Source organism: Pavona decussata, unplaced genomic scaffold (genome assembly GCF_977016875.1).
Source record: "Pavona decussata unplaced genomic scaffold, jaPavDecu1.1 SCAFFOLD_77, whole genome shotgun sequence".
NCBI classification, from domain to species: domain Eukaryota; kingdom Metazoa; phylum Cnidaria; class Anthozoa; order Scleractinia; family Agariciidae; genus Pavona; species Pavona decussata.
In genome coordinates this window covers 448348-461375 of record NW_028145495.1, presented here as the reverse complement: position 1 = coordinate 461375, position 13028 = coordinate 448348, and the positions used below count along the sequence as shown (strand labels likewise).

At 40.7% G+C, this 13028-nt stretch overlaps 1 protein-coding gene across 1 annotated transcript in view; it reads left to right on the top strand.

Moving 5' to 3' along the window:
- LOC146476390 (uncharacterized) overlaps positions 1-13028 on the top strand; it is a 51538-nt gene that overhangs the window by 34747 nt on the left and 3763 nt on the right. Inside the window, exons 21-30 of the mRNA XM_085114549.1 lie at positions 1104-1198; positions 1935-2213; positions 4270-4419; positions 5774-6025; positions 6920-7102; positions 7710-7919; positions 8588-8744; positions 9902-10038; positions 10869-11123; positions 12365-12455. Of these exons, the coding sequence (XP_084970675.1) occupies positions 1104-1198; positions 1935-2213; positions 4270-4419; positions 5774-6025; positions 6920-7102; positions 7710-7919; positions 8588-8744; positions 9902-10038; positions 10869-11123; positions 12365-12455 (1809 nt within the window). The remainder of the gene's footprint in view (positions 1-1103; positions 1199-1934; positions 2214-4269; positions 4420-5773; positions 6026-6919; positions 7103-7709; positions 7920-8587; positions 8745-9901; positions 10039-10868; positions 11124-12364; positions 12456-13028) is intronic.

Sequence of the window (13028 nt, the reverse complement as noted above, 5' to 3'; positions counted from 1 at the left end):
AGCTAAATCCCTGGCAAAACTAAATTACAGACGTTTGACTGAAATAAATTCCCACCATTACCGACTCTCGCTATTTTTTAGAGTCCGTAATAAAAGGAAGGAAACTAACTCGCGGTCCCGAGGGTGTCCGCAATAAAGGGAGTTTACTGTATTTAGTTGGTTCGAGGCCAGGTTGGTCTCTTCATTGCTGTGTTGTCTCCTTAGGCAAGAAACTTTGCTCCACATTGTCTCTCTTCTCCCAGGTGTATAAATGGGTACCGGCGACATACGGCTGGGGGTAACCCTGCGATGGACTAGCATTCCATCCAGGGGGGAGTAGTAGCAATACTCCTAGTTGCTTCATGCTACAGAAACTGGGCTAAGCTCCATCCGTGTGGGCCACCTAGGCTCTTGTGCGACTTTACCTTTTACTGTATTTAGACACTGTATTTTCCGATTTTCCGGCCCAGGGAATACTCCCTATAGTAGACTATTATTCAAAGAAGTTCTGCACGAAAGGGGTAGCTTTTACAGGCTGGAGGTATATAAAGGGGGAAGGAACTTAACGGGCTAAATTATCGAAAAGGATAGAGAAAACTGTCATTTGGGTAATGAAAAGGGCTTTATAAAATATCTTGAAAAGACCATCTGGAAAGATTGATGCAATGTTTCTACTGTAGGTATACGAAAAGGGTACCATTTTCTTTGGAAGGTATATGAAACGGTTACATTTTCTGTCAAAAATGATATATACCGGTATATAAAAGGGTGACCCGTATAAAACGTTGTTGAGTACCCCTTCCCCTCCCCAGGGGTGTTCCATCCATACATACGGGAGTTCGTTTTTGAAAACTACTCAGAAAACTCTTCTTCGTCCACGATATAAGAGCTGTATTGTTGAATTTCTCCAATTTTGTTGAGTTTTCTACTGTTCACGTGGGGGCGAAGCCGTAGCCGCATTAAGTCGTCTAAAGAATCATCGCTTTCAAATAAAAAAACGGTTACTTAAAGCAGCCGCGCCGAAAGGGGCCTTAATTGTGTTTGCACTTGCTTGAGAAATGGGAACACGTATGTGCAAATGGGAGCAAAGTTTTACAATTTCGTACCTATAAATGTCTTTTTAGGAACCGCATCACGCGAATGTTCTGCAGATGCGACATGGCTGAACCCCAGCTTCATCGATTGCAGCTCGACTGAATTTGTCCGGCTAGAAAATGAGGTCAGTGAAATTTTTAATCAGGAGTCAAGGACGGTGCCTACTTTTGTTACTGCGCATACGTCCTGCGCATTTCGAGATGCTCAGTTTTCCTATGGGTGGTGCCTACTAACACAGGGATACTTTTGCGCGGTTTAAAACTATGCGGAGAAAGCAGAACTTAGCGAGCGCTTTTGGTATCCACCAAAAAAATTGGGGGGTAGCCATGCATTTTTCAGAGATGATAAAGCTTCAATGTGGAGAAAAAAAACACCATACATTGCTTTGTATTTTACTGCGTTTTAGAACAAGTGTTGCTTATCTCTAAAAAAAGCGTGGTTACCCCCAATTTTCGTTTTGGATTCCAATAGCCCTTGTTAACATCTACGTTGCCGGCATAGTTATAAAACGCACAAAAATACTTCTTCATTGGTAGGCACCGTCCTTAAGGTCGTTCAAAATCCATGATTTCAAATAAGCCCCCTCCTTCTTCCCACTTCCTATTTACCCCACCTCCACCCCTCCACCACTTGGGAATTAACCCTAACAGCGACCATGCATAATCTAATTTCTCCGTAAAATATCAATGCTTGATCAAACATTCAGACCACGAGAGCAAAGGAAATTATCAGTAAACATAAGATGTCTTGATTTTGAAATCATTTCTCCCAAATAATACCATGAGATAAATATGGAGAACAGCGAGGAGAATATACATGTTGAAAAGGGTTAATACAGCTTTTCATGTTTTTCTTGGTAGGCTGAAGCAATTACGGACGGTTTTCAATCAGACTTGAACGCTCAAGAAGTCTTGTCACAATTGGCGAACGTCTCACAGCCAGTAACAAACACTTCCACAAGGCCGACAGAGATCTATGGAGGAGACCTTGTCATAGCAGTGAATATACTTGTTACTTTGGCTGATTATAACAGTAACCAAGGCAACCTGAGTTCAGCGGACGATGTCGACAATTACGCACAAGTAGCTAGTAATCTACTGGACTCATCAAATAGCAGAACATGGCAAAATCTCGACGAAGTGAGTAGATAAGATGATTTTTCTTTACAGGGTGTCCGTTTTTTAATGCTAACTGATGCCAGATCATCAAGAAGAAGCATTTTTGTTGTTTGTTTGGTTTGGAAACAAGATCCATCTTAGCCTGTTCCAGGCTCCTACAGAGATGCGCGAAGGAGAGTGCGAGGGGACGAAGACGAGGGGGGAATCCTCGCACTCTCCTTAGCGCATCTCTCTAGGAGCCTGGAACAGGCTAGATCCATCTCAGTTCAGAACCCATGCTCCGCCTGACCAGCGGGGGTACTTTGGAAACTGCGGATAAAATACGAAAGTGCAAATTCAAAATATCTGTTTTAGCCCCAAAACTGTGGCCGATTTGTGGAGTATTTTAATGTAGTGCTGTCTTGAGGGCTAATTTATCCCTTCTAAATTAGGGCCAAAATGGCCTAATTGCAAGGGCTGAATGCAATCAGCCGTAGAATGGGCCTAAATAATTTGATAGGGCCATTTTGTGTAGATTGCGACCAAAATGAATAGAGCTAAATTAGCACTTTGGGTCTCAAACAGATCTTTTGAATTTACGGTGTGACCATTCAAATGAAATCTACTGAGCAGTACTTTCCTGTGGTGCTGTTTATTATGTTGTACAAGGTGGTTCTACCTTTTGAATATGTGGTTGAAATCCTAAGGTGTGACCATTCAAATGAAAGCTACTGAGCAGTACTTTCCTGTGGTGCCGTTTGGTATGCTGTACAAGGTGGTTCTAACTTTTGAGTCTGTGGTTGAAATCCTAAGGTGTGACCATTCAAATGAAAGCTACTGAGCAGTACTTTCCTGTGGTGCCGTTTGGTATGCTGTACAAGGTGGTTCTAACTTTTGAGTCTATGGATGAAATCCTAAAGTGTGACCATTCAAATGAAATCTACTGAGCAGTACTTTCCTGTGGTGCTGTTTATTATGTTGTACAAGATGGTTCTACCTTTTGAATCTGTGGTTGAAATCCTAAGGTGTGACCATTCAAATGAAAGCCACTAAGCAGTACTTTCCTGTGGTGCTGTTTATTATACTGTACAAGGTGGTTCTAACTTTTGAGTCTGTGGCTGAAATCCCTAAGTGTGACCATTCAAATGAAAGCTACTGAGCAGTACTTTCCCGTGGTGCTGTTTATTATACTGTACAAGGTGGTTCTAACTTTTGAGTCTGTGGTTGAAATCCTAAAGTGTGACCATTCAAATGAAAGCTACTGAGCAGCACTTTCCTGTGGTGCTGTTTATTATACTGTACAAGGTACTTCTACCTTTTGAGTTTGTGGTTGAAATCCTAAAGTGTGACCATTTAAATGAAATCTACTGAGCAGTACTTTCCTGTGGTGCTGTTTATTATACTGTACAAGGTGGTTCTAACTTTTGAGTCTGTGGCTGAAATCCCTAAGTGTGACCATTCAAATGAAAGCTACTGAGCAGTACTTTCCTGTGGTGATGTCTATTATGCTGTACAAGGTGGTTCTAACTTTTCAGTCTGTGAATGAAATTCATAGGTATGACCATTCAAATGAAAGCTTCTGAGTGGTTCTTTCCTGTGGTGCTGTTTATTATGTTGTACACGGCAGTTTTAACTTTCGCGTTTGTGGGTGAAATCCTTAAGTGTGACCATTCAAATGAAAGCTACTGAGCAGTACTTTCCTGTGGTGATGTCTATTATGCTGTACAAGGTGATTCTAACTTTTCAGTCTGTGAATGAAATTCGTAGGTATGACCATTCAAATGAAGGCTACTGAGCGGTACTTTCCTGTGGTGTTTTTGTTTTCCTGATCCATGTTCAATTTACCAAGTTGTACAGGGTGGTTTACGTTTTGAGTGTTTGAATGAGATCCTAAATTGTGACCAGTCCGAATAAAATGAACCAGATAATTCTTTTATTTGAAGGTGTTTTGCTTACCTTATTGTAGAAAGTGGTTTCTAGCTTCTAGCTCTTAAGTCTGTGGATGAAATACTGATTCGACTATTCAAATTTCGTACATTACTTTCTGTTACGTTTTTGCAAATCGAAATTAACGTGAAATTGCATGGTTCATTTTCAGGAGGCTCAAGACAGGAGTCGGATCTTAATGAAAGCAATTGATGATTATGGGCTGGGAGTTGCTGCGACATTCACTGGATCGACGAAATCCACAACTATTCAAACGAAGAATCTGCTGGTAGCGATCAAACGGGTTGATCAGGACAGTCCGGTATGACCAGTTTTAACTGAACAGTTGTAGATTATGCAAGGATATACGCTGAAGTTATTTCACGCAAAGTTGGAGAGCTAAAACACAATTTTAAAATTTCGACAACATTCCGGGCTACCTCATGCGCTAAGTTTTAGGGTTCACTGCCCTTGCACTTTAGCAACTCTGCTCAAACATTGTATTAGCCGCTCCTCCGCTAAAACCTTACATTCGGCGCGAAAACATTGGCAATTACGCCGGCTAAATTTCTTCGACGTCAGTGTCCTCGTGGCTTATTTCCTTAGTAGACAATCTACAATCAAGAATAAAAGTCCAATTAAGGTTACAGTGGAACCCCGATTTTACGATCGTCAATCTAACGATATTCCCGATTTAACGATCAACATTCTGTGTCCCGGCAAAAGTTACAATAAATTGTATGAAGCAGAATCCCGATTTAACAATATTCGGTTCAACGATATTCCCGGTATAACGATGGAAATCTAGTGACCCAAGCGTAAAGTTTTTCCATTAGAACGATATAATTTAAATCACATACTGTAACACAGTGACAAACACCTAACAATACAATTAACGACATGATTTTGCTGTCCCCTTGCCATATCGTAAAATCGAGGTTCCACTGTATTTCCTTAAACACGAATGAAATAATCACGTGCTTCAAATCCACCTTCCTTTGCAATGTTTATTTTTTTATTTATTTATTTATAAACTTCGCCAGAGGAGAAAAAAACAAAATGAAGAAACCTCTGACAGGAGGGAACTCACAGAACGATATGTTCCAATAACGAGACTCCTTGTATAAATGAAATCACATCATAACAATTAAGTATTGACAACTAATTAACAACCCCTTTTAACTAATAATACAGGTAATGATCTGCTTTGATGACATTTTATGCAGACACTTTTGAACGTTTGAGGTACTGCGGGATCGTACACATTTTAAGTCAAATCTAGGTAGTATGCCCTCAAATTAGTTTTAAATACATCTATAGATTTTGTATTGTCCCTCAAGAAGTCTGGAAGTGTGTTAAATGCTCTTGAGTAAAAACTGTTCTGGAACGTGACAGTCTTAGCTTTAGGTATATCTAGTAATATGTCTACAATGTTGAGCCGTTTATGTTTCCTGGTCTTCAACATTATTTTTTTATGGGGGAGAGGAAGGGGATAAAGGAGCACAACCCGTTTTAAAACGGATAGCGATGCTTTTAATACTTCATTTGAACTTTACAGCAAACGTTGTAACATTTGTTCCGAGGGCTTTGGTCCAGTATTGAACTCCCGCAGTTTATGTTTAATTGCTTAAAATTGTCTTCAATGCCTTTCAAAATTTTCCTGTTTTCCCTTTCAGTTGAGAACTGAAGGACTGAATGTCTCATACGAACAAAGTTCCATCTATTTACCACCCGATGCATTCAATGCGCAAAATTCTCGCGTCGTCACTGTGGTTTATCTGACGCTAAACGACGTGTTGCCGCTGGCCAAAAACAATGCAGCAGACGGGCCCATCTCGCCTAACACCACTGTCGTCTCTTCTACTGTCGTGCCCAGGTCTTCAGGAAATTTTGATACGCCGGTCAAGATCATACTCCAAAACAAAAGGGTATCGGTATTAATTTTGTTGCTTTTTCTTTCAACAACTGCGTTTCCGATTTTAAAGATTCGCGCAAGCTCACCAAATTGAACTTCATTCTTGTTGCTTTGTGCTCTGAGATTCCGGAAAGAGAAACGGAGAAAATATAAAGAGTGTGGATATAAAATACGTGCACTTGATGTAGATGAAATGCATATCAATTCAGAGTAGCTATTTTCGGATAAAACCGAAAAATTCGAATTTATTGAATTCGTCATAGGACTGATTTAAAGGACATTTTTTTCAGGGAGGAAGGGGTGAGGGGACGCGGCGAGGCTGTTTATTCATTTGAGCGAATTACTTTTGTTTCAAATAGGTTGGACTTAAGGACGGTGCCTACTAATACCGAAGTGTTTTTGCGCGGTTAATGACTATGCGGGAAAAGCAGGTCTTAGCAAGTGCTATTGAAATCCAAAAAGAAAAAGGGGGGTAACCACGCATTTTTTAGAGATAATTAAGCAACAGTTATTCTAAAAAGCAGTAAAATACAAAGCAATGTATGGCATTTTCTTCCAAATTTAAGCTTTATTATCTCTGAAAAATGCATGGCTACCCCCAATTTTCAATTTGGATACTAAGAGCATTTGCTAAGTTCTGCTTTCTCCGCATAGTTTTAAACCGCGCAAAAATATCCCTGTATTAGTAGGCACCACCAAGAGGAAACCCGAGTATCACAAGATGCGCAGAACGTATGCGCAGTAACAATAGTAGGCACCGTCCTTAACAAGAAAAACACTACCTGCAGATACTTTAGTATATTCGTAATGCTTAATAGAGTTGGTTGGTGAGGTAGAGGGTGCCCTTAAAGCTTTTTAATAGAGGGAGGGGGAATTTGGAATGTAATAAGTTCTTTTCTTTTCCAAGGTCGATGTCCCAGCTGATGTTACACCTGACGCTAAGTGCGTCTTCTGGCGACCTGGAGAATCCCCGATATGGCAAACCAGCGGCTGCAGGCTTGTTCCGAGTGAATCTGACGTTACTATGACAACATGCGAATGTGATCACCTGACCATATTTGCGTCACTCATGGATCCGTTTGACTCATCTGTAAGTCATTTGTATGCAGAACGCATTGAACACATTAAACAGCTTCAACCTGTTGCAAGGGCAAGTCAATTTGCAGGGCAATAAAGTGGAACATTTTCATGTTTCCTTTTCAAGGTCACACGCCTGGTTCAGTAACAACAACAACAACAACAACAACAACAACAACAATCTTTCTAGCATCTAATTAATTACAGGTCAGCAAGATGGCACAAATTCACACATAAAAAAATACACACAAAGTAATGCAATAGATATAACAACTAGGAATTACTACGATATTAGTAATTCATAAGCCCATTGACCTATTAAATGGTCGATGATACATCACGTGCTGTGACTTTATATCGATAAACCTCTTCCTCATAAGTATGCGGTGTTTTTCTCGTATGCTAATTTCCAACGTTCACAAAAACATAATTGTTATGAACTCTATAGACACACGCTTTTCCAGGAATGCTTTTGAAGCCGTTCAAATTCAAAAAACTCGCAGCACTTCACGGGTCTTGAACCACTCGGCAACCCGATAAGACACTCCTGCTCATTTTTAAAACATTACATAACCTTAAACCAAAACAACGTTCTCAGAAGTTTTGTTTTCTATCTCGAGGTCGGAGAGGCTCACAAGAAAGCGTTGGAAATCATATCAATAGTTGGCTGCACCATCTCGCTCCTCGCGGTCCTCATTACGATTGCCGTCACGCTGTTCTTCTGGCGAGTGGTGAAAAGTCCGCGAGCTAAAGTTTTGCTCAACTTGTGCGTGGCCATCGCTTTGTCTTGTATATTTGTTATATCTGAGGGATCGATGAGAGGAAACGAGGTATGGTTATATATTGTGTTTTCAAAAATAAGTTTATTAATCAGTCATTGCCATGTCTGGTGGTAACACAAGCTACATAAATAAAGCAGAACTCAGAAAAACGTTGTGCATAAAATGTACGAGGCATAATTTGCAATTTAGAGATGAATTTCTTGGCAGAGAAGCACAGCATGAAGCAGTTTCGACCCAACACGTTACTTGCGTGCAAGGAAACTTGAGGTTTCGGAGAAAAACCTCTCGGAGCAAGGACGAGAATCGACAACAAACTTAACCCACATATGACGCCGAGTCCGAAAATCAAACCCGGGCCACATTGATGGGGGCGGGGGATCCGAGTACCCGGAGAAAAACCTCTCGGAGAAAAGGACGAAAAACAACAACAAACTCTATTCACATATCATACCGAATCCGAAATCAAACCCGGGCCACATTGATGGGGGCGGGGATTCGAGTACCCGGAGAAATCCTCTCTGAGAAAACGACGAGAACCAACAACAAACTCAATCCACATATGATACCAAGTTCGGGAATCGAACCTGGGCCGCGTTGGTGGGAGGCATTCCTTCTCTCAAAGAGACAAGACAATTTTGTCCCACCGGAGAAAGCGATGTTGACATATAAGTGTTAACAAAGATTCCCTTCATGTGTTCTGATATATTCCTTTTCAGGTGGGTTGTACTGCAATTGCTGTCTTACTTCACTACTTCTTACTGGCGCTGTTTTCTTGGATGCTTTGCGAGGGTGTGTTACTTTACTTTTTACTGGTGAAAGTGTTCGGAGGCGGAGCTGAGGAAAAGGTCAAGTATTTCTACGTCTTTGGATGGGGTAGGTTTGCTTCAGATGGTGTTTAACTTTTTTCTCTGTTACTTATTAGTGTGTTTTTTTATTCGAGAGTCGAATGTTATTCACGTTAATTGTTTTGGTTGTGCTTTACTGCGCTCTGTGATTGGTTGATTAACAAAACTCGTGCCACTTTCTCAACCAATGACAGCGAAACCAAACCCAACCGAGGCTTTGACGTACGCGTTTTCCCGCGCTTGGCGACAGTTACATGTATTTCCTGCGAATTCTGTTTGGTTCATTGCGCTATTTGCGTATGTTTTGCTTGGTTAGAGTCGTTAGGTTTTAGTTTCCAGAATGTTCTACTCTTGCGATAAAGGTTTAACGCAATTTTTTGGGCGTTTTCCCCGTGGACCTAGAGACGGATTGTCTGTCTCGCCGACGACGATATAAAATCTTCTTCGTTGTCTTTGTTTAAAATGAAAATGAAACACCTTTATATCAAGAATTATTAATTTTCTGTACATCGCTCCTTTGGATAAAAATGTTGTTTTGCAATTTAATAATTATTTACTTTTACAAATTAATGATTATATTAGTCTACTGATAGGTATCTGTACTCTGTTTCTTCATATTTTTGCATGTCTCTCTATATTATTTTGTTTGTGCCCCCGACCTCAACATATATAATATTTTTTTTCTTTAAACTAGCTGCCTGGCATTTTTCACTCTAAGGTTACTTTAGGTAGCCAATACCCCTATTATTTCTGTTTTACGTAGTAAATGCTTTTTGTGAACTATGGCTTTAATAAAATTTGTTGTTGAATATAACTTCAGACAAATGATTTGCCTGATTTCATCCGTCCGTATTTCTAGAACAAATAACTCATATGGCGAATTATCCCTTTATTTGAGTTGTTAATGACGCTTGTAGAGGGAGGAGTACATTCTTTTTTCTTTTTCAACTTTTTCCGGTCAACAAAGAGCTGGACCTTCAAGGGCGTATGTCAAGTTGTCATGGTCACGGCTGGTTGAAATCTGGTCCCGTGTTTAGAATAAAGCTGATCAATAGCTGTGTGCGCAAACATCCGATCGACAAAATTATTTCAAATAGCTGTTCTCAGTCATTTCTTGTCTGCAGTCTGCTTTGTTTGTTTGTTTGTTTACTTTATTTCATGATGATTGTTTTTGTCTCCCTATAGGTTTCCCTGCCATCGTTGTCGCCATCTCATTGGCTGCTACCCAAACTGATGGTTACGGTACCGAAGCCACTTGTTGGCTCGATGTTTCCAGTGGTCTGATATGGGCTTTTATTGCACCCGCAATAACCGTTATTTCGGTCAGTGAAAAAGTCTATCAAAAATACGTAAACTGCTCTAAATTTCTGGAAATGAGAAAAAAGACAAACACGAGCTTGACTTTTTTAACTTTCCAAGTTGAAACCTTTTAAGAAGATACTCAGTTAATGAACACAACATTACGTTTGAATCTCTCATAACTCAACACCCCGCAGTTGTGGTCTCAGTCACAAGCATTTCTTTTTTTAAGCTCGCGTAAATAGATATTTGAACGAATTGCCATTTTTTAGACTGCATTTAAGTATAGTCACTTACGTGAGCTTCGACTTTAATTTTCCGTACGCCAAAGGCCTCGAGTCAAAAATATGGCGCGAAAATTTTAAAACTTCCACACTCCTATTTAAACTAAGCTTTCCCCTGAAGTTACACTCGTTTCCTTGAAAACGCTGCCGTTGGTGACTTAAGTTTTGCTTTGTTGTCCAAGGTCCAGTGACTTGCAAAATCTTTCACCAAACGATGACGCCAGACAAAGTAATACTGCTCCGGTGTTGAAACGATTTTATCAACAGTAGTCACCTTTAAGATAACCATGACTCGAAAGGCAGATCGCATCACAAAGACTACTCACATGTTTCAGTGGTTTCAATTTATTTACGACTAAACACCCTGCTTCCGCCCGGACAGTCACTCGCTAGCAGTCTCTCTTTTGCGCCTTCCGCCGCCCGCGCTACTCGCGGCTTTGCCGCTCGCGAGTGCGACTCGCGCTTCGAATATCTTGCGTTCTCCCCACGGCTTCTCGAGTAAATTACACTAGAAAAATTATTGAGGGCTCCTTCTTTCAAACCACTCAGAAAGACTGTTTTCTCCACAGGTTAACATCGTTGTGTTCATCTTAGTTATTCGTCAAATGATGGGAACGAGACACGTTCAAAGTAAGACGCAAATCGAGAAAGTTAGAGCTGGGATCAAGGCCTCCGCAGTCGTTCTTCCCTTGCTTGGAATCACGTGGTTGTTTGGGCTCCTTAGCTTCAGTGGAGGTACCATCGTCTTCAAGTACATCTTCGCCATCTCTAATTCTCTCCAAGGGCTGATGATTTTTATTTTTCATTGTTTGCTAAACGTACAGGTGAGCGGTGGGCGTAACATCATTTGTGTTACTGCAAATATAAAGTACTTCTGCCGCGGTGTACTTTTAACCCTGCAGGGCCTAGTTGTTCAAAGCCCGATTAAGCTAATCCTGGGTTAACGTGAACTTTGATTCCACTTTTAAAATTACTAGTCAGTAAAGATTTTTCGAAAGGATTTTTGCCCCTCAGTTTTGACTTACACTTTTCTTTACCTTTAGCTTGCAATTAGGCTTTAAAACCACTTTTAAAACGCGAGATGAAAACCTCGATTAACTTTTAATCGTAGATTTGCATTAATGGGCTTTCGAACAACCCGGCCCTGGTTTTCACTAGGGACGCAAGCACAAGCGCAAGCATAAGAATGCTTTTTCCGTCGTGAAAACGGCCTCGACACAAGGATACGCACAGGCGCAAGCACAAGGATCAAAATTTTTCATTTTCTTATGCTTGTGCTTTTGCTTGCGCCTGTGCTTGCGTCACTAGTGAAAACCAGGCTTTAGACCTCATTCCTTTAAGCCCCAAAAGTAACCAACATCTAATTTGTTCTTACAATATCACAACTTGATCCAACGTTAAGGCCTTATGGAAAGAGCGAAGGAAACATTTGAATGTGTAATCCTTGCGTCATAATTTCTTCCGGGAATTTTCTTTCTCAGGTTTTGCCACGCTTTCTAACATTTGGATTTAATGCTATCCTTCTGTCTACAATCTGTTTTTTGAAACCCATCGAAATATGCTCCTTTTAGGCGGAGCCTCCCGTATAGCCCTCACTATTACGAATTCCAACCCTCCCCCCACGCGTCCCGAGGCCTTCTTGGTGCAAAGGTCCCCCCAAAACAGGTACTCTAGCGAAAATATGGGCAAGCTAATTAGATCACCCCATAATTCCATCAGGTTGCACATGCATCGTTTAAGATTATCACTTTACACAGGACAGAGTTTCTTCAATCGAGTGTATACATTGAAGGTTGTGTGATCTGATCATAAATAGAAAAGGGGGTTAGTTTCTAAAGAAACTGCGGTGCTGCGTCGGAGGAGAGTAGAAACAAATGTTTCGTTTATCGACAGAGTTGATAACTAAAGGGAAATTGGCCGCTGTAAAGAGATTCGAGTGGTGACGTTTCGAGTGTTTCCATCGCTTTACAGTAGCCAATTTACCTTTAGTCCTTTGTAATCATAAATAGTCTATTTTGTTATTAAACTGCATGACATACACTTCCATATTTCCTTATCTCACCAGATAAAGGACGCCATAAAACGGAGGCGGGAGAAAAGCAGTTCTGGCGTCGTGTCATCAACTCCTAAAAGCAAACCCTCCCCTAATTTAAAAGGTATGTACATGTAGTTATCTTTGTTAGCCAGGCCAGAATGTTACAGCATAGTTTTACAACGCTAAGCGTCAAGAAGACCCTTTCATGACGTGGGAGCAGGGATGTCGCAGTGGTGAGAGCACACGCCTCCCACCAATGCGGCCCGGGTTCGATTCTCGGACTCGGTATCATATGAGAGTTCATCCTTGGAAACCTAGGGGCAGTTAGTCGGATGGAAGGGATTTTCGTGGGCAAAAGTTTACTGTAAGAACGGGAGAGCCCCTGGGAAATTACTCCTGGAAAGGTACTTCCGTTTTCCCCTCTCCTCAAAAACCAACATTTCTAAAATATAATACCAATTCGATCTGGAAAATGTCCCCAATTAGTGCTCTCTGCTAAATACATGAACACTTAATTAAAGTGATTTTATTTTTCTTTTTTTTTTTATGTGGCATCAAATTGTTGTAAAAGTCGTTTAATTTTAAACAGTCGTCTATAAAATTCAACTCATGTATGACCCCATTTAGGAAATTCCAAGTTCTTCCACTCAACGTTCAAAACTGATTACTACTCCACTTTCCCTTCCGTTCATTA